Source organism: Nilaparvata lugens, chromosome 2, assembly GCF_014356525.2.
Source record: "Nilaparvata lugens isolate BPH chromosome 2, ASM1435652v1, whole genome shotgun sequence".
Taxonomy (NCBI): Eukaryota; Metazoa; Arthropoda; class Insecta; order Hemiptera; family Delphacidae; genus Nilaparvata; species Nilaparvata lugens.
Window position 1 is genome coordinate 42849584 of NC_052505.1, and position 24913 is coordinate 42874496.

Sequence of the window (24913 nt, forward strand, 5' to 3'; positions counted from 1 at the left end):
ATCGGACAGAAAAATTCCCTCTTGTCTTCTTTTAGATTAAAAATTGTGAATAAATGGAATCATTCGGATTTGTCTATTTTGAATGAGTACTAAGTAACAATTTTTCAAATATGATTAATTTTTCAAGAATTTGCTGAATTTCATTATTTAATCAACAATATCTTTTTATTGTCACTATTTTAAGTGTATGATTTAAAATTCTTCTGGGCGTAATTTTGTGCTCTACAACCTGAGAGCAGGTGGAGCGCTCTATCTCATGTACATTTCCAAGTGCTCCTTGTTTTTTTGAAAAACACCCAATTCCTAGCTTCAATCATCATAACTAAATTCATTGTTCTCAGATTGAGAGTTCGCTCAATGATATAAGTTCATTCTACATGGCTCGTCAAGGCAGTTCAAAATCATGTATCATATTAAGTCATATTTGATCGAATAATGGGCAGCACGCGTTGACGCAAAAATATCCAAAGTTTTAGAACTCCTTGCTTGCAGCATGCGATTTTGAAAGAAGAAGGTTTCCTCGGAAAAAACAAACTTCTCAGCATTCGTCGTGTGCGCTAGAGCATGCGCTGTGTAGCAAGCGTCAAACGCACGCTAAATCGCACAAGTGTGAACGTTTCTAATAATGGTAGTACAAATTCTAGTACAATGAATAATACTATGATCCTAATTTGTTATTTTATGTCATCTGTTGCAGATAAACGATCTCTATGAAGATTTCCATGTAACAAAATTGCCGTTACTAGATCATGAAGTCAGAGGGCCGTTTCAAGTGAAAGAGTTTTCAGAGAATCTTGTGAAGCCTTATTTTCCGAAATAACTCAAATCGATAAAATACTATCTAGTTATAATAAACAATTCATCACTGGGCCGTCAAATATTAAATCAATTGTGGGGCTTGAATCATCAAATGATTTCAATCCTGATGCAAATAATATTATGGAATAATAATACATTCTTTTCTAATTTATCATATTTACATTATACTTACTTCAGATACCAAAAACGTGTATTTATTTCATGTAGTCGATTATAAGAGCAATTTTCAACAAGATTGTTGATGATACCTGCAAAAATGTCAGACAATTGAGTGAAGGTTTATTGAAAGTTGGAACTTCTTTCCACCCAGTGTTAAAATCTTTCAAATCAAGAATATAATTACTATTTATGTAAATGTTGAACTATTTTGAAAAGAGTAGATGAAGAATATTTTTTAATTATTTCAACAATATTACTGTAAGTCCTTGAACTTCTTAATGAATTGAATTCGATTAAAATCATTATTATATACTTGAAAGTAGTTTCATTATTTTATATTAATCATCATTTCCGTTCAGAACTAATATATTGCAAGTGGATAATGTTTATTTCAATGGAATTTAATTGAAAAGTTTGAGGACTTGGATTATTAATATTGTTGAAAGAATGAAATAATACGATTACCGTAAACATGTGAATTCAACTACCGCTTTCCTCATATCATGATTTCAACGAGTTTGTTCCATTTAAATGAAAGTTTGAGACATCTCTTTATCAAGGAAAAATACTTGTATACTTACATTATCAGTATGTGAATATAGCTCAAATTTTGAAAGAACACAAAAATGTAATTGTAACTTTCTACAAAGGATACTTACAAAATATTTCCTTTGCACTTCATCAATCTTACTTCATTCTTTGATTTATCAAACACCTCACTCTTAATCAAACTTTATTCCAAAATCGTTTGAAATGAATAGGCATTCTGGTTCAACATAGTTTATTGGTCCGATATCAAGAGAATATTTATTACATAACAAATTTATTCACACCCACATTCAAGTTTCATTGAACACTCAACAATTAGATTTAAAATATACATTACATCCAACAATGAATAGTTACCAAATATATTTCATTAGGCTTCAATATAATTATCAAGAAGATATTGAAGAGATGTCTACTGTATTCCGTAACCTTGCAAAACATCATTCATAAAATTAACCAGCTAATATACGCCAGCAGTATTATAATATTATTTTAGCTCATAACTGAAATATACATTTATTTTCCACCTTTAATTGATACAAATGATATCTGTTTAGCCTGTCACTGGGAATATTACGGATGAGCAACATCTCTTTTTAGGATAGAGTTGAATCATAATATATTTTTAAAATAGCATTTCCCATTATTAAGAAAGTTATAAATATTTATGAAGTACTTGAAAAACTAATTTTCAGATTTGTGGTAAGACATAGAAACCTCTTCCAGGCATGAAATTCAATACTGTTAATGTTTTTATCAAGTGGAAGATTGTGTGAAAATAGATTGCTTTTGAATTGGAATTGATTGTCTTTTGTCATGAAAGTAGAATAACATCAATAGTAGAGGTTACATAAGAGAATATATTTATGTACAAAAATAGCTGAGTTGCTACACATCAAATTCGTTACAAGCTATTGTATCTTTACATCATTAGGCTATAGCAATAGAATATCTGATTGATTCAAAGAAAGTGCATCATGAGAAGAATGCCAAAAATCGTGAAAATGTTTTCGGAAGTAGTTTCAAGTCAGTTTTTCATATTGAACACAGCGAACAATGAACTTCTAGCATTGTCAATTTCTCAAATTCAATATTCCAATCATCAGCTACAATAGAAATGCTTATTTTATAATAATCAATCAATATTGTACATCACTAATCTAATTTCAGTCAGAAGAGTACTGTATTGACTTTCAAAGTGAGACTGTACAAGCCAAGTAATTTTCTGCTATTTTGAAAATTAAATTCAAAATCTTTATTTTAAGATTATCACAAATTAAGGAAGGCTTTCTAACTGTACCTATGTAGTAGGTTAACTAACAGCAATATTGACTATCTTGATGACCATTGAGATTATCAAACAGTACTCGAATGTACCCATAGACCATGGTCGTCGAACACATTATTCTGAGTAAAGCTACTTGAAAAGAAATATATTCTGTCCTCATCTGATTATTCATCATTTTTTTCTATTCATAGATTGCTCTATAAAGTTTTGTAGTTGATGATGAAACAGATCATCTTATAGGCCTACAACTAGCGGATATAATCATGTAATATTCCGTGCTCTTTTTGAACAAGTTTTAATACCGTGTTCAACCAATATTATCAATTTATTTCGAGCCAGTACTCTTGAATTTTACATTCTATCAGCTAGCCTAGTTGAAACTAGTTTATACTAGTTGAATCTAGTACTAGCCTAGTTTATCTTATTACCATTCACACACTATTCGCTTACTCTTCAGTAACATTGCTAATATTATTTAATCTCAGTTGATCAGTTGATAGGAAGAAAAGTCTTCTCTAACATTGAGGCACATACGAACAATAATGAATAATGAAATAGTTCACTACATTAGCTTATTAATAGTTGATAGCTATAATCGTTTTTTTATTTATGGATGGAATGGTCTTGAATGAAAATAGAAGAAGTATGAAATCATTATGTGTCTCGTTCAAATTATACGGTAACTTATAAACTTATTTCATGTGTAGGCTACTTATTAAATTGGATAAAATTTCCATACAAACGTATACATTTTTGTTGATCGAACCTTCAGATATCCAAGAATGGAAAGTTTAACAAGTGATTCATATGTAATAGTCAAGAATGGGTTTCTGAAAAATCTCTACCCTCAACTTCACTAAGATTTAAATTAACGGAAATTTCAATTCTACTTTTATTATTAATTGATATATAAATATTGCACTAGAGCAACACAACAATAAAAACCAAATTTGATATGAATTTAACATTTATCATATAAAATCTGTAATACTTGGCCTATTATTCATATAGGCCTATTATAAATACAGTAGTAAATAGATTGGCCAATAATTATAAATTACCATTTAATGGTAATTTACCATAGTAAATGGGCCTACTATTTTTGAAAAATCTGAGTTCGTTTCCAGGTCTGAATCGTATTGCTCTGAGTGAGAGTTACACTGTTTAACCTTTCATCTACAGTGTACCGTAGAATGAATCAACATCAGTAGCAAGATTTTTTTAATTTGTCATAAAATCAATAACAATAAGTATGTAATAATTTAATTTGCACAAATTTTGTCGATAGGAATGAAGGTGTACATGATTCGTATTGTATAAAAAAATTGTTTGAGCTTTCATTCTTTGGAATTTTTATATTTATTCAAGATCGGATTCTTAGTGTTTACGTACTTGGAAATTTATTCTACGGTACTGCCGTACCATTATTATACATACGTATTAATCGATGGAGAACAAAATATGGCATGCATAATAAAAGAAGAAAATCATTTTTCTTTCCATGAACGCGTCATGGTTACTTTTTTATTATAATTCTCAGGTACATTGACTCTGATGTGCGATTGGATCCAATAAGTTTGCAACATAGGTAGATGAATCAATTGTGTACTAATGTGAATTGAATATTGTTACAGGTGTGAAATACTGCATTTTCCTTTATCATCACTATGATATTTGTGTTGTTAAATCAGTTAATCTTCTCATAATGGATTCAAATAGCCTACTCATCAGTCTCATAAAAAATAATCTTCGGTGTTTCAACAAAACTATTAGATATTTTAGGAATTAAATTAGATTGAGTAAGCAACTAATTCAGAGGGGGGCAAGAGTAAGTAGGTATGTTTTCGTAGCCCACTTTTTTCCAAAACCTCTTCCTTGATCGTTGGTCGTATAACCATCCATGATGACACAAGTGTAATAATAATATAAGACTGGCCACTAACGGTAGAACATGATGCATGATACATAGTCTACATACATTGTTGTGTCATCACAGCGAAAGGCTTCCAGCAAAATTTTTTGAGGCTAGGTTTTTGCTTCTCCAAATTTTTGTTTATTTTTTCCTTGCTGCTCTATTTGAGGTTATATAACTTTTCTATCATTATAATTTGTAATTTTACAGTAGTTGATTGATTGTTATTGGTTGTTTATTTTATGTTAGATGCCTTTTGCTGATGACAAAACATGCATGATGAACATTGTGTGTGCATGATATACATACCGTTAGTGGCCAACCTTACAGTAACAATAAGAGAACATGGCCAGCTGTTATCAAGACTCGTAAGTAAAGAAAGCATCAGGTATGTAATTTGAATATTACTAACTAAAACTCGGTACGGTTTATTATTATGATATATCTACGTTTTCACTCCTCTGTATTCGGAAGCTTACTCTATTGCAGATTATAAATGCATCGCGGCCAAGGTTATAATAATTTATGAAACATTATACAACTAGAAATCAGTTTTAAACATAGAACTGAGACGACTCGCGAGGTTGTGTGCGCGGCCTCGGTTTGGGCACAGTGTAGCGTGGATGGAAGATGCCAAGAGCGGCCTCGTTGGTGGAGGATGGCCGGCGATCCCTGTCCTTGTGCGCGGCCAGGAAGCGGAAGTTGCCCTTGCTGCCACTGTGCGATCCGTTGCGGGTCCAGAGCGGGCCACAGCAGGCGGCCGTCAGGTTGACCGACTGCCGGTTCAGGAACCAGTAGACGATCGGGTTGATGGCAGAGTGCGTGTGGCCGAGCAGCAGGCAGAACGGCAGCAGACTCTGGATGAGTGCGTCGTCGGCTGACGGATCGACTGAGTAGATTTTGAGCACGACATACGGCAGCCAGCAGGTGGCGAACACGACGACAAGTGCGACGAGCATGTTGGCGAGCCGCCGGCGACTGTTGAGCGACTGCCGACTCATCTGCTTGGTGAGCGGTGGTTTGCTGCGGCCTGACTCTGAGCTCTTCAGCGATTTGTGGCGACTCGTGGACCTCTTGCGACGATCGTCAGCCTCGTCGCCATCTCCTTCTTTGTTGTGTCTCTGCATTGTCTGCAAATAACGACAAATTGCTTCTGCAAATCATTATTGATCATCGAGCCCAAGTAGCGAATCGAATGCATTCCAGTAAAAGAAAAGCAATACTACTATTATGGAAAAACCTGTGCTAACCAAACCATCCAACCATCAATGCAGTTTGCAAATTTTTACTTTTTTTTAAGATTAACTCTGTTCAAGCAATAGCTGAGAATAACTATACATAGATTGTTTATTCCATAGCAATAGCAAAAGATTAACAGCTCCTGTAGCCATAATATACTCACTCACAAGTACAAGTTCGTCATGAGTACCGTATAAGCTCTCAAAATACAATGTTGTCATATCTAAAAATTAGATAAAGGGTGGAAAAAAACATTTACAAAATGAAATAAAAATCAGAGGATAAATTACTTGCATTCATTACTGATACAGACAGACAGACAAGAAGGACAAAAGATATTTATTTCAAAAAAATGTAATTTACAAAGCAAAAATCTTATGTACAGTACTCATTTTCAATATAAAACAACCTCATGCATACACTAAGCCAAATAAATCTTTAGAAAATGGTATGCATGGGCAAAAATGCCTGTGCGCAAACCAGATTTGCATATTAAAAGTTTTACAAGGAGAAAGGAAACAACAATCTTGATGCATTCAGAATCTTATTGAATATTATTATTCCATGCAGTGAATAAATAAATTATTGAATAGCTCAAAAAAAGAAGATTAATTATAGTCCAGTCAAGGAAAGGTTATAGAGGGAAAAGTTTGGAAGACAATTTTTGACCCCGCAGATCTGTTTAGGGTAGTAAGGAGGTAAACATATCAAAAGTCCCCCACCCCTACCCACTGTGCTAAGGGGGTGGGGTGGTTAAAAGGTACCATTTTTTGGTTTCTCGCATAAAACCCAAAAACTATGTATCTTACGGACTTGACTGTCATATAACAAATTAAATTTTACATAATTTCGTAAAATATTCATTCTACAACTTTTTTTATATCTCCTCTAGTTTTCGAGATATCTGTTCCTGAAGGTGTGACAATTTTGAAAAAAACACGTTTGCCACCAATTTTTTCTATTTTTGATTTTATAACTTTATAAAAATCGACGAGAAAAATCCATGCTGATTATGAGCTTGAAGAGCATTAGATTCTCTACAATTTTATGTATAATTTCACGCTTTTACGAATTCCCTTACACCTTTTGCAACAGCTTTAGTGTTGAGTGTGAAATCTCCATTTTTGCAACAATAGACCAATTTACAAAGGAATTTGGAGGGAGTGTTTTAAACAAAATTTTTGACTTTGCAGCTGTGTTGAGACTAGTTAGAAGGAGAACATAATATCAAAAATCCCCATTCCTAACTCATTTGCTAAGGGGATGAGGGTAGTTTAAAAGTTGCATTTTTCAGCGTTTTGCTTAAAAACGCTGAAATATCTTGAAACCATTGCGTTCAACCGACATAACTCACGATCTAAAAATGAAGCTTGATAAATTCTTAACACTTTTTGTTCAGTGGAATTTTGTGATATTCCCAACAGTTCCCGAGATATTCGCTCTTGGAGGTGTGTAATTGTTAAAATAACAGATTTTTATACAATGTTTTGCTCATTCAGAGCTTATAACTCTCTAACAATGCATCATAAAAACTTATGCTTATCGTAGGTTTGTAGAGAATTGAATTCTCTTTGAAATGATGTATTATTTCACTAGTCCAAGTTTTCCTTTCATTGTTATAGCAGTTTCAATGTAGGGGGTGAAATTTTCATTACTGCAACAAATCGTCAACTCAGCGGTACCACGCCTTCAATAGAGGGGATAAAGATGCAAATTTTTGCTATGTTCACCTACTAACTAGTCCAAATCAAGCTGCAAAATCAAAAATTGTGTCACAGACACCCCCTTCAAATATCATTGTCAAACGATGAATTGTTGCAGCCATGAAAATTTCATCCCCTACATTTGAAGCTGCTATACTGATGAAAGGAAAACTTGGAATAGTGAAATAATACATAATTTCAAAGAGAATTCAATGCTCTACAAACCTACAATAAGCACCAGTTTTTATGAGGCCATTGTCATGCCCTGGAGCTGATCCACCTCTGAGACTACCTATGGCATGCATAATTTCAGCTTCAGTTACAGCTTGAAACTCAAAACTATTTTGATTCAAATGTTGACTGTCATCGACTAAAAGAGGCTCTCTAGAATCTATAGCATCAGCTAGAATTTGGCCAACTGATGCAAAAAAAAAACATTGAATTCATCAGCTACATTTTTGTAAATCGCTGTTGTAACAGACTGGATACCTGGTAGAAATTTACTTATAACAAAAGAATCCTCATTTATATTTTTCCCCGCCAACTCTTCTATCACTCTCCAGAACCGCCTATAGGATCATCTCTAAATTCCATTAGTTTATTTTTTAAATATTCAAGTTTGGTTCTTTTCTAATTAACGGTAAGATTTTTTTTAAGTGTAAGATAATGATTTTTCAGAGCGTTATTTTATGGTTGCCTCTTCAATTTCCTACCTAATTTATCTCTGTCTAATAGCATCAATCAGGTCTGAATTTATCCATGGCTTTAATTTTTTTCTTCTTGACCTCATCGTCTTAGTATTCATACTGGAATCTACTGAGTTTTTTATAATTTGATGAAATCTACTATAGTACAGTTATTTATTTCAAAACAGTTTCCTAACGAACCCCAATCCGCATTCTGGAGAGCCATGTACTAACAGGCCTTTATTTACAATAGTATAGGTCTTAGCCGATTCAGCGGGTTTTTGTACTGGAAATGAAATATTAAGAGCTATACTGAAATAATCTGTTACTGTAGTGTGCAACACGGCCGCCTTCATCTGATCCTGATCAGCGTATCTTGCGAAAATGTGATCAAGAGAAATCGAGTCACCATCAATTCTAGTTGGCTTATTTATACACTGTACAAGACCAGCACCGACCAAACAGTTCAAGTACCGTACCTGTTCACGATTAGGTCATCTGAGAAAAAATTTACACTAGTAGTTCTGTGAACAGTAGACCTCGTGCAGTTATAAACTGCGACCTCCTCTTATACTGTCCATCAGAGTATATCCTGTCTGTATGTCGTGTCGGCGAGACATCGTTGTGAAAACGGCTAATTGCTGTTGGGATTGGTGTATCAAAAATGCTAACATCAAAAGCTAATCTCCTTCAAGACATACTGGCAAAAGGACAGCCCAAGTTCAAAGCAGAGAAAGTTCGAGTGATTTTATTTTATTTAGTGATGTTATTTTAGTTATTAATTGCATGCGTTATTGCACGCAATCAATAGTTCACAATAAAGACAACGGGTTTCCCCAAATATGTCTCAACAATAAAAATTGTACAGATACAAACGTATATAATATGTTTGTTCGTAATAATACGAACTTATGCAATAATAAATAATACAAACAACAAAAATACCATCTAATTCAAAAATGAGAAATACAAAGATTTATGAAGAAAGTAGAAATAAAACAAATTGAGAATTCAAAATTCCAAAGCTTATAAAAATTGAAGAATATAATAACAAATAATGAACAAAAATTTTATGAATAGAATGAATAACATTTTTAACTGAAAGACGTCCCAAACCATAAGCACCTCCACACTGATACACCAACTATTTATTTGATCAACTGATTTATGATGAATAATTCTATAGTCTGATTTCTACTCTAATATTGGCGTATGAAGGAGGCTCCTTTTTCCTTCTATATTATCCTTGAAATGCAAAATTTCCAAAAACCTTGTATACGTCAACGCGCAATTTAAAAAGGAACATACCTGTCAAGTTTCACGGAAATCTATTACCGCGTTTCGCCGTAAATGCGCAACATATAAACACTAAGAGAAATGCCAAACCGTCGACTTGAATCTTAGACCTCACTTCGCTCGGTCAATCAACATCTCCTACCAGTAAACAGTTTCTATTAAGGGCCTTACACACCTACGGATTTGGCTCGCGAATTTGGCCTGTCTTGGCTCAGCTCGGGAGAAATCCATCAGTGTGTAGGCGATTTTATTACGAGCCGAGCCAGTCCGAGCCGAGCCGAGCAAAATCCGTCCAGGGCTACTGACGCGGCTCGGCTCGGCTCGACTCGGACGAAATCCGTGAGTGTGTAGGCTCTCCCGGCCGGGCGCGTGTAGTTACCAAAAATCTAAATCGCCTAAAAATCGAGATTTACCTATGAATCGAGATCGCCCTCGAATTAGAAAATGGTTCGCGAGAACTCTAAAATAGTCGAAAATAAAAACTCTGTGAGCACTTTAATGTTATTAATGAAGAATTCTATTTCTATGGAGAATTTGGTTGAACTTATGGCAAGAAAGTACTAGTACAGTACGGTACTGTACAATACCAGCGTTTCCCAAAAAGTTTTATTAGCTATAGAATAAACATATTTCAATTTTTCTTCGATAAAAATGAACTTATTTTTATATTAATTTTGTCTACTTGTGTGAAATTTTATTGAGGAAGCTGAAATTGAATCACAATTTTTGTCTCTTTTTTACAGGATAATATCGAGTATAACAACTTTTTTCAATCAATGAATTGGCTTAGTATGTTAAATACTATATTACACAAAATGTAAAAAGTTCTATACCGTACTTATTGGGAGCTGGTTCAGGTTTTACAGTATTAAGTATAACGGTTCAATTCTCTATCTACTGCTACGCTGTGTGAATTAAGAGTTTGTTTGGGGTCTGTGTAAGAAAGAGAGAGAGATTGATTGATTGATTTTATTGATAGTGAGCTTGGTCACGACAGACCCATTGCATAAAAACAGCATTACAAAATATATATCCAGATAATTAAATAAAATAAACGATAGTATTATTAACATAATAGTATTAATGCAATTAGAGATAATCAAGATAATTAAACATAATAAACGATAGTATCACGAACAAAATAGTATTAATGCAATTAAGAAAAAGAAAAATTAGTAGATAATTGGAAAATGACAGATCAATTGTTATAATTATAAGATAGCAGAAAGCTTTATCCAGGAGGAAGAGAGAATAGAGAAAAATAAGGTGACAGGGAAAAGAGATGAAGAAGAAAAGTAAAACATATATAACATTATATTAAAAAGAAACAACAAATAAAGCACAATTACTTTTAAGTGGCGTTGAAAGATCTGATAATGAAACTGCACTTCAGTGGACCTCAAAAAGCCTACTGAATTCACATCCGTCAGAGATAGAGAGAGAGATAGATAGAGAGAGAGAGAGAGAGAGAGAGAGAGAGAGAGAGAGAGAGAGAGAGAGAGAGAGTGTGAAGAGAGAGACAGATAACATAACAATAAGGATGAAATGGAAGTGAAAAGTTGAATTCACATTCAACTCTTCTCATATTCATAGTTGATTTTCTGATTTCATATTTGGATTCATCTTTTCAAAGTTTAAAATTTAAAAAAAAGTTTTTAAAATGTTCATGTTTAGACCTAAACTTCTAAATGTTCAAACACTTCTAAAAACCTTTCCCTTTGTGAGCAAAAGATTATTTATCTTATTAACCTAGTACGTTTTTACTATCATAATAGGAAGCTACATTAAAAACAATCAACTCCCTTGTTTTCGGGTATTTTCGAAAATGGGACTTACGCATTGAAGAATTTGGGGTCGCTGAATTCACATATGACATCAAAATTCCTCTATCTCCGTTATTGGACGATTTAGATTCAGGTGGAGAGGATAGCGTTGAAAAGTAGGGCAGGCCGGGCTCGCGTTGCTTACTACCAGTGTGTAGTGATTTTGCTCCGAGTCGTTCAAGGACACGAGCCAAGACAGGCCAAATCCGCGAGCCAAATCCGTAGGTGTGTAGGGTCCTTTAGAATTTGAAGCATAGTAATAATTTTCAAATTCTTCTAGAAATAAATTTATATCACTATCGTTCTACTATATATTGCTAGGAGAGAAAAGGACTTGTTCAGTATCTGAAAATCCACCTTTAATCCATAAACATCACCCAATGCTGTTTGATCAACGCTATAATTTATTGTGTTATTAATGTATATAATCACGCCATCATTTTGATTGCGCTGTTTATCAGTAACCACCAAATCAAATCCATCTATTGGCCATCCCACCGCCCATCTTTAAGGCCATTCCACACAGCACGTGGCGTGCGTGGCTGGACGCACGCTAGCTACTTTTCAAAACATCGCTTCCCAGCTAATCAAATGAAGCAATTCACATAGCAGCCACGGCCACGCGGCAACGCTTGCTATACTAGCCACGCGTGGCTACCGTTCGCTCTCTGAGCGATCTTTTCAAACGTGTCCGGCCACGTTTTGGTCCGAGCATGCGCAGAACGTATACTAGACGTATACTATCGTATAGAACGTATACTATCATTGTCAGCCTCAAGGTCGCGCATTAAATGATGGAATTCGCCATAGGTCTTCCTTTTTTTATTGATTGGATGTACCCACTGGTCCCGTGCTGTCACCGAATACAATAAAACCAGCTCATTATCACTACTACTGCTGCTGCTGGATTCATCAAACCAAGGTAAGCCACAAGAAAATCCAGATTCACACCACGGGACCGTCGGAGTTGACATCTTCCTGCATACTGGCGGGAAACGTGGCCGGTATAGCATCGCAACAGTCGTGGCGGTGTGAATTGGCATGTGGCTAGCGTGGCCGGCGTGGCGTGCGTCCAGCCACGCACGCCAGGTGGTGTGTGGAATGGCCTTTAAGCCAGCATTCGGTCAATACTATTAAATCCAACCTTGTGTTCAAAGAATCTATAGACTACACACCAACAATAACAATTCATCGAAATTTCTAGAAACACTCCTTGTATTAGTACATAATATCTTAAAGCTTTTGGATCCACCGAATGAAAGAACGAAACAAATTCTTCTGAATGCACCAATTCTGAGCAATTGAAAAAATTTAAACTGTCAACGTCATCATTTGATACTAGCAGCCTAGCCACAGCTAGGAAAATATAAAAAATAAAGTGTAATTATTAATTTTACGATTATAAGTTGTTATTGAAAAAGCAAATCAGCTGAAAGAGAGAAAATATCAACGATTATAGAATAAGAATAGCTAATTAAAAATAAGATTATATAAGGAATATGGAATAATAATAATAAAGAAAAAAAAAGTTACATATAGTATCCCCCGTGCACAACCAACATTGCTATTTATCAAGGACTGGATTAACATGATTCTAAGAAGGAGTATTTCATAAACAAAAACTTCATTACTTACTGTATAATAATGCAACAAGATAATATTAGCCCTATACTACTCAATGATATGCTATTTATCATACACACACCGTACAGTCTACAGGCATATATCATTTATTCAATCTGAGAAACCCAGTATTTAAAGATAAGCAAGAGAAGATCGAGATAACGGAATTCAGCTCTAATACTTTCTACCAACTTCAAAGATTCAGAATAGAGTCAACAGTTATCATTAACGATAGAAGGTTCAATACTGTTTACTTGACAGAATAACAGTAGACACCTCTATCTCATGAATCTAACTTATCTAACTAATTGAATTCGTTTCTCCTAATCTTCTGTATTCCAACGTACTATCATTCAAGTAAGCCTGGATGGGAGTAATGAACAATATTATTTAACTTCCTATTATACAGTACATTCAACCCATACATACATGTATGTCATTCACATTCTTATTAGATAACTATGATAAATTATAATAAATAAAATGACAGATTGGAGTTTTTAAAAAAATACTCCTTCAATGTCAATTTACTACGCTCCACTATACTGTTTACGCTAAATTGTCTCAGTAAACACTAGATTAAGATTTTAAATAACATTACTGTTCATTTATATGCTTTATGAAATCTTAACTTTAATCTTACTTGCGCCGGCATCGTCCTTTTTCTCATTTTTAAGATTATGGAGATCCTCATCACATCTAACAATATGAATTGAACCGTCATCCTCCAATCTAACTTTTATTCGGCCTACACGGTCGATCCACACATGACGGAAACCCCTCTCCCTTTGCACCTTCTTGACTTGACCGAACAGTCTACGTCTATCCGCTATTAAGGACTGATTTATGTAAATTGGACTATTTCCCTGCAATTTTATATGCTGAGTTGAAAAGTCTCTACATTGTTTTCTGTTCTTAAACAGTGCATCCTTGTCCCCATGACGAACAAAACGAACTATTATTCCAGGTGCGATGTTGTCCTTTCTTCTAGGGAGGCGAAGACATGCATTGATCGACGTGCGGTCCAGCTTCACGTTCAGCGCCTTCCCGATCACTGAATTGGCTCGTTGGAAACGTAAAGCACTGGTTCACTTCTTACATGACCAAACTTTGCCGGCTCCTTGAAATACAGGATCTGTATAATAGGTAACCGGACTAACCTCAGGAAATTTTTCATTGGCAAAATATATACAATTTTTTTCAGAAATCTTCAAAGTAGTTCCCATTGTAGTCGATAACACGCTGATACCAGATTTTCCAATCCCTGAACGCTCCCTGGAATTCGGCAACCTCTATACTGTCTAGAGCCCTCGTCGTAGCACGTTGAACGTTTTCCAGAGTCCCGAACCGCATCCCCGGTCCCCTTGATCTTGAGGAACAAAAAGAAGTCCGGTGGTGCCATATCCGGGCTGCGGGCTGTAAGGAGGATGTGGCAACGTTACCCACGACTGTTTGGCCAACTGCTTGGTGACGAGCAGGCAGGTGTGCGACGGAGCATTGTCGTGATGGAGGATCCACGAATCGGCAATCCCCATACGGACTCGATGAACCCGGGCAGTTAGTCGATGGAGCACCTCTCTGTAGTACTGGCCGTTTACAGTATGGCCGGGTGGCACAAACTCTTTGTGAATGACCAGTACTACAGAGAGGTGCTTCGTCGACTAACCGCCCCGGTTCATCGAGTCCGTCCGGGGATTGCCGACTCGTGGATCCTCCATCACGACAATGCTCCGTCGTACACCTGCCTGCTCGTCACCGAGCAGTTGGCCAAATAGTCGAGGGTAACGTTGCCACATCCTCCTTACAGCCCGGATATTGCACCACCGGACTTCTTTTTGTTCACCAAGATCAAGAGACAACTTAAGGGGACGCGGTTTGGGACTCTGGAAAACGTTCAACGTGCTATGACGAGGGCTCTAGACAGCATAGAGGTTGCCGAATTCCAGGGAGCGTTCAGGGATTGGAAAATCCGGTATCAGCGTGTTATCGACTCCAATGGGGACTACTTCGAGGATTTCTGAAAAAAAATGTATATATTTTGCCAATAAAATTTTCCTGAAGTCAGTCCGGTTACTTATCCGAGATACTTAGACCCTGTATATCGAGATCGTTGTCGGTGAGCTCTACACAAGCTCCATGGAACATATATACAGTTGAAATTTGAGCGAATTATTTTCGATTTCGATGTACGATTAACCTGTTGTTTGCAGCTCTCGCAACTCATCTCGTAGGCTACCGTACATAAAACAACAATCGATCACAGTGAACTCACTTGAAGAGTAACCAGTCCTACTGTTTGAAATTCTTCGAATTTGCGGTTATACCACAGAGATTCCGTGAAGTTAGAACATTTTATTTTGGTTATAACTTGATTCAAGAAACGAACTAGATAAGGCGCACAAACGATAAACGAACCTTCCATCTCGAATGCTCAACAACAACGCTGATGATACATAATATACATGGCGGAATACATGTTAATATCCTGTATTAAATAAGGTGAATTTCTATTATAATGTTCAATTTGAGAAAACACCAGAATCTCTACATAAAAAAGGCCTTCACTTCAGAAATAAGTACCTAATAGTGATGTTAAACGTTATTTTATAACAATTGAATCAAATCTTATATGCACAGAAGTCATTTGGCAAGGGCTCCCATAGGGGATATCAAAATGTGTTTAAAATAATGACTTATTACCATTAGGTTCAAGTGGGGTGGGCCCCACTCAATTTTAAGTCGAAAACTGTGAATAAATATAATTTAGGCTATTATCAATATTATCGTCACTACAAGGCAGGATAAACGTAGTGTCTGACTGCACTTCCAACCGTGAATACACTATTCGTAGCTATCATTGAAAAGTAGTTAATTCATTGAAAATATACACTAAAAAATATGAGATTATACTTTACAAGCTTTACGCCAAAAACTGATCAATCTATATAGCGCTTATCAACGTTGAAAATGAGTTGTTCTGTCTGAAGAGCTGGACATCATGGATGCAGTTTTGTGCAACTTAGCCCACCATTAGTGTAGTAGTAGTCACTACAAACAGGGAGCTGGTGAAAATTATGGAAACAGCTTAATATTTCTTTTACAAGGTTAATATGACAGTAGGCTTCATTGGGTAGGTATCCTATTCGAATAGAAAAATTCTGTCACTTCAAAATTTTGGTCCGTCATCTTGGAACCGCCATTTTGGATCCAACTTCAGAAAAGTAGGGTTCTTAATTCGAATAGGTCCCCAATGAAGCCTTATGTCAAATTATCCTTGTAAAAAAATATATATGGAGCGGTTTCCATAATTTTCACCAACTCTGTATATAGTGGCTACAACACTAATGATAAGTATCACAAAACTGTATCTATAATGTCAAGTTCGACAGAAAGTATACCTCATTTTTAACGGTGATAAAAGCTACTGTCAAGTTATCCTTGTAGAAGAAATATAAAGCTGTTTTCATAATTATAATCTTTACCAACTCTGTATACATCAGTAGTGAAACACAGATTTATTTGATACACTTGTATACACATAAGCAGACGACATGTGCTAGTTGACCTTGGAGGGCAGGTCGGGCTGCAGGGAGGCGACAATGATGACCTCCTTCTGGCGGCCGAGGATGGGCATGGGCAGCGGGATGTCACCATTTGCTGCGGCTGCCACCAGCGACACCGCGTACAGCTTGTGGCCGACCACGTGGTGACAGGCGGCCACCGTCAGCCCGGGCACCACGTACACCACGGCCACCTGGCACAGAGTGAATGAGACGCGCAGGCTGTATGTCGGCCATACCTGAAATAACAAATTGCTCTTCAAGTACCGCAAATACACATCATTATTCACTAGGACTATATTATGTAATACTTTCAATCTTCCTATTAAGCTGGCCTTTACAACATCAAATTTTTATTGCCTTACAAAATATGTTCACAATTGAATACAGATTTCAAAATGTAATATTTTAGAATAAGAAGTATAATTTTTCAACATAATAATATTCTAATTCGGCAAAACCACAGTTTGAGTGCCGGTGACGAGTACCAAAACAGAAAACGATAATATTACTTCTAATAGAAAACTTTGATTCAACAAGGTAAGCTTAACTATAAAATTCAATCAAGGTGAAAAGTGGGGAAAACACATATTTATACTGTATGTAAATTTGATGGCAATACTAGAGAAAAAATCAAATTGTGTTGTGAATTAGGTGAAAAAATTTGTTGATTTATTCCAATCAGTTATTTTTTTAGTAGGTACTTGATTTAGTGATGCTATCTAATGTTAAATTTTCGGGTAACAGGTTAATCAATTTATTTACTACATAAGGGAACTGTCTACGGCATACGAAATTGTAAGCTGGAATGTATGGAGTGAAAGTATTTTTGGATCTATTGATATAATTTATTAAATTTTTTCACTGTACGTCAGAACCGGGAATTCTTCATGAAGTAAGTGACTGGGATATCGTCTCGGCCTTTGGAGAGCAGCTTTTAGTATGTGCCTCTGAATCACACCTATTTTATTGAAATGAGTGTCTGAGGCCCCCCAAACCCTTATACCATACTGAAATATGGATTGGGCATAAGCTGAATAGACCATCATCAATAATTTTAAATCTCCAACACTGCTTAATCTGTAGAATTTATGAAGAATTATATTTCAGTTTTTACACATATTATCAATATGTGCATTCCACTTCAGATGTTGATCTATTAAAACACCTAGATATTTACCTTCACTCACGTTTGTCAGTGATTGACATAATATACAGTCCCTAACAACAAAATCAGAGTTTGAGGATCTACTCCTTTCAGCACAGTCAAACGAATGAATTTTAATTCCACCATTTAACATTTCCGCAGGGATGGAATTTATTGTTGGCGAGAAAGTCATATATAGGCTTTCTCTTGTATATATAGTGAGCGTGTGCAGATCAAGCCATGACTTAACTGCTGTGAGACCTGATTCTGTTAGAAGTTTTGCTACTTTCCAAGTAGAACCAGAAAAGACTAGAGCTGTATCTGTATCATCAGCAAAAGAGATGGAATAACATCCATTAATATTAATTTTCAGTAAATCATCTATGTAAATTAAGAATAATATTGGCGAGAGAACTGTGCCCTGAGTTAGGCCGAACACAGTTAGATTTTTTCTGGCTCAAAATTTTGCAAAATTACTCAAAAATTTCCAATCTGTAGAGATTTGAGTGAAATATTTTTGTTTTTAATCAGTTTTAAAATATCAAAATTCAAAATTTTTAGTTTAGTCATTAGTTTTGAAGTGGAAATTGGACTTTTTGAAGTGAAAGTGAAATCTTAACCTTATTCTTTTTTGAAACTTTTATTTGTAAAAATTTGGGAGAAGACAGTTTTGGGCTATGCCTGTTGTCTTCTCCCAATCATATTATATTTATTATAATTATGATCTGTAATGCCAATGGAATAAATAAAATAAATAAATGAATTTACTCTGCTTGATTTCAATATCTGGGATCTATTTTGTAGATAGCCTTCAAAAAGTTTCAAAACTGGTTCAGGGAAACCTATATATTTTCCAGCTTTTCAAGTAAAGTTTGATGAGGGATGGTATCATAAGCCTTTGCCAAATCCAAGAACACAGCAAACGTTATTCTATTAATTAAGAAGTTTTGAGACACAATTGTCACCAGTGGAGACATTGCATCCTCAGTGCACTTCCCCTCCTGAAAACCAAACTGATTTTCTGCTATGAAACTATGTTCCCTGAGACAATTAAGAATACACCTTTTTATTATTTTTTTTTAAATATTTTAGATAAATTACTAATTAAACTGATAGGACGATAATTTTCTAGAGATTTTCTATCGCCTGATTTGTATAAAGGTATAATCTTGGCTACTTTAAAGTGGGATGGAAAATGACTGATCTCTAGACATTCATTGTATAATATCGATAATGGATGTTGTCACGTGGTATTTTAGCACCACAAAATATTTTTGAAATGAATTATTGAACTCTAATGGAATTATAAAATAGAAAGGAAAGATAGCCTAGTCAAAGTACCACTCAAGTAAAATCGAATGTCATTAGCGATAAAGAGTAATCATATTATCTAAAGCGATAAGAAAAAACATGCATAATTGTAATTCAACAATAATGAGGATCCATTGGCAGAATTAAAAATTATAAAGCGGCTTATTTATTATTGGCAGATCATAAAAAATAAAAGTTTGCATGTACATTTGAGGTTAGAATTGTTTGTTTATGTTTTAAAATGAATCAATCGATCTAGGATAAATCCATAGTTATTTGAATCAATACCTAACGAATCAGCTGATTGTTCGATCAACCAGTATAAGTTGAATTATAAAGTTTACTTACTCACAAAAGATGTATTATATATACTAGGGAAGGTTTATGTAAATAAATAGGGACAACTATTATTGCTGCATGAGTATTTATTATGATCTAAAAAAGTACGAAAACCAAGAGTATACAAAGCTCATATAAAAAATGAAATGTACACTGCGGGATAGTATCGTATATCACGATTTATTTATTAGAATAATCTAAGACAATCACTCCATCTATTTATATAAAAACTTTTTATCTATCTTTCTATAATAAAGTTGAAGAAACCCTGAATCTGAAGTAACCAATTGTATTGAGTCTTGCTAAATTAGAAAGCCAATCAGAAGGAAGCTTACAAATCGTTCAAGGAAGAGATGAAATTTTTCTGGAAATCACTTCTTTTTGGCTTGTGATCTCGATCTGTGAAGATGCACATGGAAATTAGGGTTCTTTCTTCCTGTTAAATTTAAAAATTATCAAGCCAATCCCTTTCTTAAATGTGACTATTAAATTTTAAAAATTATCAAGCCAATCCCTTTCTTAAATGTGACTATTTGTAATTAATGTTTATTTATCTGTGAACTAAGTGTTGTTAAAGAGTTCTTAATTGTAATCTGTTCCCATAAATGTATCTTTAATACTGAAAGAAATCTATAAGAAATCTGGACCACGTGCGAGCCCAGCCGAGACGAAAAGGACCTGCATAATTAATTATTGGAAATAATCAATTCATTCTACAAGACCTTCAAGAACATCATTACTGTGAGTGTTTGTTCAAAAGAGCTCGTTTTTTAAAGGCCTTTTAATAAGAGTTGGGGAGTTGATCAAAGCACTATATAAATTAATTCAAGTCAAAGAAAATTCGCAACATGTTGATTGCTATCATATACGGTAGTCTATAAGAACGTTTTATGAATTTATTTGATTTATGTAGGAAGCTTACTTCCATGCATGGCATGGACTCATAAAAAATCCTGAGATTTTTAAATGTTATTTTTATTAATTATTATTTGCTAATTGATCAAAGCATGTCCTATTAAATCTACAGACCGATCAGGTTTTAAGTTGTAAAATTCTGAATTGACTTGAAGTCCAAGTATCAGTATTAAATATAATATATATATTTTTTAAAGCTCACAACGGTGAATGCTATTAAGCCTTGTGATAATCATTCAATTTATAGAAAAGAACTTATTTAAAGAAAATTATAGATATAAGAATATTTTTATATACATTATTTTTATGGGAATATATTTTGTGTTTCATGTCAGCATACAAAATCATAGAAGTTTTTATTATATCCAAATTCATCTCGTGATATACAGTTTCAGCTGTCTCAGTACCAAGAAAAAATATTCTGCAGCATATAAAATTAGTGAATCAATTAATATAGATCTTATTAAGAGCATTCAGTACTTATCATCCTTTGATGATAGTCATACTGGTCCGCCAGAAAAAACATATTGATAATTATATTAATAAGGTTCCAGTTATATCATATAAGGATCCAGAGAACTTCAAGAACTGGCGTTGTAAGTTCTAAGGAATTTCAGAAGGATAAATTGGTGGATACCTGTATTCATAGCGAGCGTTTTAAAAATCAACTAGAAAAAACCATAGTTGGTCTTCATTATCCTCGATTGGATACATGGTTACTGGTAATCAGTCATCAACTATCTTTTTGATTCCCTTATTGGTATTCTTCAAGAACTTCATGGAAGCAGTGGTAAGAATTATTAATCACCAGTCATTGAACCTTGTGGTGATTAATTATATTTGGAAAATTCATGCATCTACCACTGAGCTAGGGCTGTGGTTTGAACCCAGCAATTTTGCGAGCTGGACAGCCTCAACTTTCTGCAAATTTATTCGCAAAATAGGGACTTTAGCGACCGCTCTTATAAATATCAAGAACACCGTATCATCTATAAAGGATTTGCAATTTACCACTTCACAATGTACTATGTAATGAGCAATATTTTTCAAGCAAATTTTGCTGATCCCATCGACCCCGGGCTGCGAATTGTTTTTCAAGGTTCTGATCAAATAAGATATACCCTTAGAGTTTGTAGGGTACCTACATGAAAAAAGAATGTGGGACATTTTGTGTTTGATTAGTAGGCAACGCTTGTGTGCTATTCGTACTATTGAGTTTTTCTGCATATGTTCTGCCGACTTTTGAAAAATAGTGATTTAGAATTTTTAGGTCAATATCTGCTGGTTTATTTTTACGCCGAGTGTCTAAAATCTCCTCAATACAATCCCATGTCTTTTTACTATTTCCTTTACAATTCACCATTTTATTTTTATAATATCCAATTTTTTCTTTTCTAATCAATTAATTCAATAAATTCCTATATTTTCTATACTTGGTCCGTAGAATCGAATTGAAAGGTTGGCTATTGAGTTTCTTGTGCATTTTATTTCGTTCTCTAATATACTTTATCAGACTTGAGCTTATCCATTTTTTCAGGGGTGTAGGTATTCTTATTTGTTATTTTTATTTGTTCAGTAGAAATATTTACATAATTTATCATTTTATTACAAAAATTATTAATGTTATCATCCAAATTTAGATTTTCCTCAGAGAAATTTGTTTCATTTCTTTTAGTTTCTTCTTTCAGTTTATCAATTAGTGATGCGTGATTTATCTTTTTAACAATTTTCTCATTAATATCTCTATTAACTGAGTTTAAATTTCCAATATGCAGTGTAGTGCAGTGATGATCTGTAATATTAATAGGTCTTTTGTATAGAGCTTATTATATGTTTCTCCGTAAAGTTTGAACTTCTAAATAAAATATGGTCTATACACGTTCTTGTGCTGTGCGTTATTCTTGTGGGCTTATTTACCAGAGATTTCTGACCATATGTTTGCATCAGTGTAGCATCTTAATCATTCAATAAACCTTCAATATTAGCAGAAGGTAATCTGTAGATCGCAATTGATGTTATTAAATAGTTGAAAGCTTGTAATCTAATCGAGATAGTATCAGCTTCGGAATTTTCAATAAGAAGATTTTTAAGGTTTTTTAAGTCTATTTTCAAGTTATATTCATCAAAAATGCACAAACCGTTACTTTTATTCAACATACCTGGTCTATCCATAACTGTATATCCATCTATACTGCATTCAAAAACTTTATCACCCGTCATCCAAGTCTCGGTTAACACAATAACATCGTAATAATTGATTTTGAAGTTTTGTATAGTATAAACAAATTGATCTAAATTATTATCAATACTGCGAATGTTTATTTGCAATACATTTAGAAAATTGATATTTTTTATTTCATCTGTATAAGGCACCGGATTAAAATTAAAAATATCATCACACCCTATAAGTATCGTAACATTTTAAATCTATCACCTCGTCAAAATTGAACTCATGAAGCATCAATAGCTTAAAAAAATCTTTGTTTGACATCCGAGAGAAAAGAAAGGGAAAAGGGGATTTAAATTTAAAAGAGAGAAAAAAGTTGAATTTAAGAGAGAAGAAAAAAAACAAATAGATTATCTACCCTGCCCACTGCGTATTGGAGGCAAAAAACTACAAAAAGTGTCTTTATATTTAAATTCATCCAAGTCCTTATCGCACATTATCCTTCTGGTTCGTGAATTTTCAGTTTTTTTAACAAAGATTTTGCACGTCAAGCACCCACACAAAAGTCAGTTTTTTGTTGTTCCTCAAGTCCTTGGCTTTTCCCAGTAGACGTTTAAAGGAAGGAGAAAGATGTTCATTTATGTATACGTTCGATGGAGGTAATTTACTGCATATCTCGGTAGATTTGAAGGTTTTCTTTTTCCTTGCAGCGTAGACCCAATTAATTTTCATGTTTCTTGAAATGAATTTAGCGACTATAGACGAAGGTCCTTTGGCAGTTGGAATTCTATGAACTATTGCGAAATCTTCTTTTTTGAAATTTACATTATAGTATTAGCCACTGATTTATGACGTATAGTAGATTTTCTCCATTTGTCTACGGAATGCCGACTATTTCTCAATTGTCTTTTCTTGTGTGTTGTTGAAGGGCGTTATTTTTACCGGTATCTCTTTTTGCAAACTATTTACATGGTTTTGAGACTCTTTGCTTTGTTTTTCAAGATCCTGACATTCCTGTTTTGAAACTTTATTTTCTTTAGTTAGACTGTCAATGTGAGCTTTGATTTCGAGAGTGCTTGAACTAAGATTTTCAAATTTTAACACTCAATTCCTCTAGTTTTGTAGTGAAAAGGGTAGTGAGTTCGGTGCGTAAAAGGGTATTATCAGCACACATACTAGCGATTGGCTCAGAAAATTGTTTTGAATTCAAATCCAACTGACCCGAATTATTGGTCTTTTCCAGCTTGCTGTTGTCGCACTCCCACGCAGCTCTAGCCTGTGTATTCATTTTCTTGAATTTTTCTATGGATTCCAGTCGTGTGCATGAAGGATGTAACACATTTTTACAATCACTAAACTCAACTGAGAATTCCTTTTCTGCCAAATCAATTTCACACTTGAAACACTGCACCATGATGAATTCACTTTTTGTTTGGAAAGAGTTTGTTCAAAACTTTATTTCGCGCAGCGGCAGGTTACTGATTAGAGCGGTACTATCGTCACAACCGCGTCTTCATCGAAAACTGAACTGATACATGCATGTTTATCATGTACACACACACACATGTTCATCTGCTTGCATGTTTTTTCATCAGCAAGATGTTTCTAACATAAAACAAACAACCAATGAAAATAAATAAACCACTGTAAAATTACAAATTGTATAATTGCAAGAATAATTTAACCTAAAATTGAGAAGCTAAGAAAAAATAAACAACATGGAATCGGAAATACAAAAACTTGACATAAAAAAATATAGCTCTAGAGCTGGGTTTACACCGAAGTTATTAACAAAATGTTGATAACTTAATCCTTATAGCTTCTATTAGATTGAATGGAACTTGACAAACACAGTTCATCATGTGTATGATAAGTTATGTTCAATATAATACAATCTATATGGATTAAGTTATTAACATTTTGTTATTAACTTTGGTGTAAACGCAGTTTAAGCCTTTTGCTGTGATGACACAACAATGTATGATGACGCAACGTGTGATGATTCAACGTGTATTAAGAATGTTCATCATGCATCTCCTACCGTTAGTGGCCAGCCTAACTAAACTACTAAACTCTAATTATCTGAGAATGCATGTTTTGACTACTTGAATGTAAGGATCAGTGTTGACTAATGTTGTCTATTAATTACCAAATTGTTGAATTGTGTTAGTATGTATTACATATGTTCAAAAAATTATGATATTGTATCAAATTAAATTCTAATTTGTGAAAGTATTGCTTCTGAAGATCTGAAGAGTAGCTACAATAAAAATTATTCTATTCTAAATTTTATGGTAGTGAGGGTATCCAGAATACAAGATTATTCATACCGTATTCTAGATTTCATGATGGTACCTTAAACTATAGAAAGTTCTAG

At 34.3% G+C, this 24913-nt stretch overlaps 2 protein-coding genes across 4 annotated transcripts in view; one reads left to right on the forward strand and one right to left on the reverse strand.

Annotated features, from left to right (window-relative positions):
- LOC111055244 (ATPase ASNA1 homolog) overlaps positions 1 to 2963 on the forward strand; it is a 34978-nt gene extending 32015 nt beyond the window's left edge. The window contains exon 7 of the mRNA XM_022342413.2: positions 698 to 2963. Coding sequence (XP_022198105.2) covers positions 698 to 820 — 123 coding nt within the window. The 3' untranslated portion in view covers positions 821 to 2963. The remainder of the gene's footprint in view (positions 1 to 697) is intronic.
- The window catches only part of LOC111055246 (cholecystokinin receptor), a 318135-nt gene continuing 294967 nt past the window's right edge, over positions 1746 to 24913 (reverse strand). For 2 of the 3 annotated variants that reach the window (XM_039421262.1, XM_039421263.1), the window contains exons 4-5: positions 16663 to 16896; positions 1746 to 5857 (exon numbers count right to left, since the gene is read on the reverse strand). In XM_039421262.1, coding sequence (XP_039277196.1) covers positions 5282 to 5857; positions 16663 to 16896 — 810 coding nt within the window. In that variant the 3' untranslated portion in view covers positions 1746 to 5281. The remainder of the gene's footprint in view (positions 5858 to 16662; positions 16897 to 24913) is intronic. The other variant, XM_039421264.1, reaches the window with a different exon arrangement.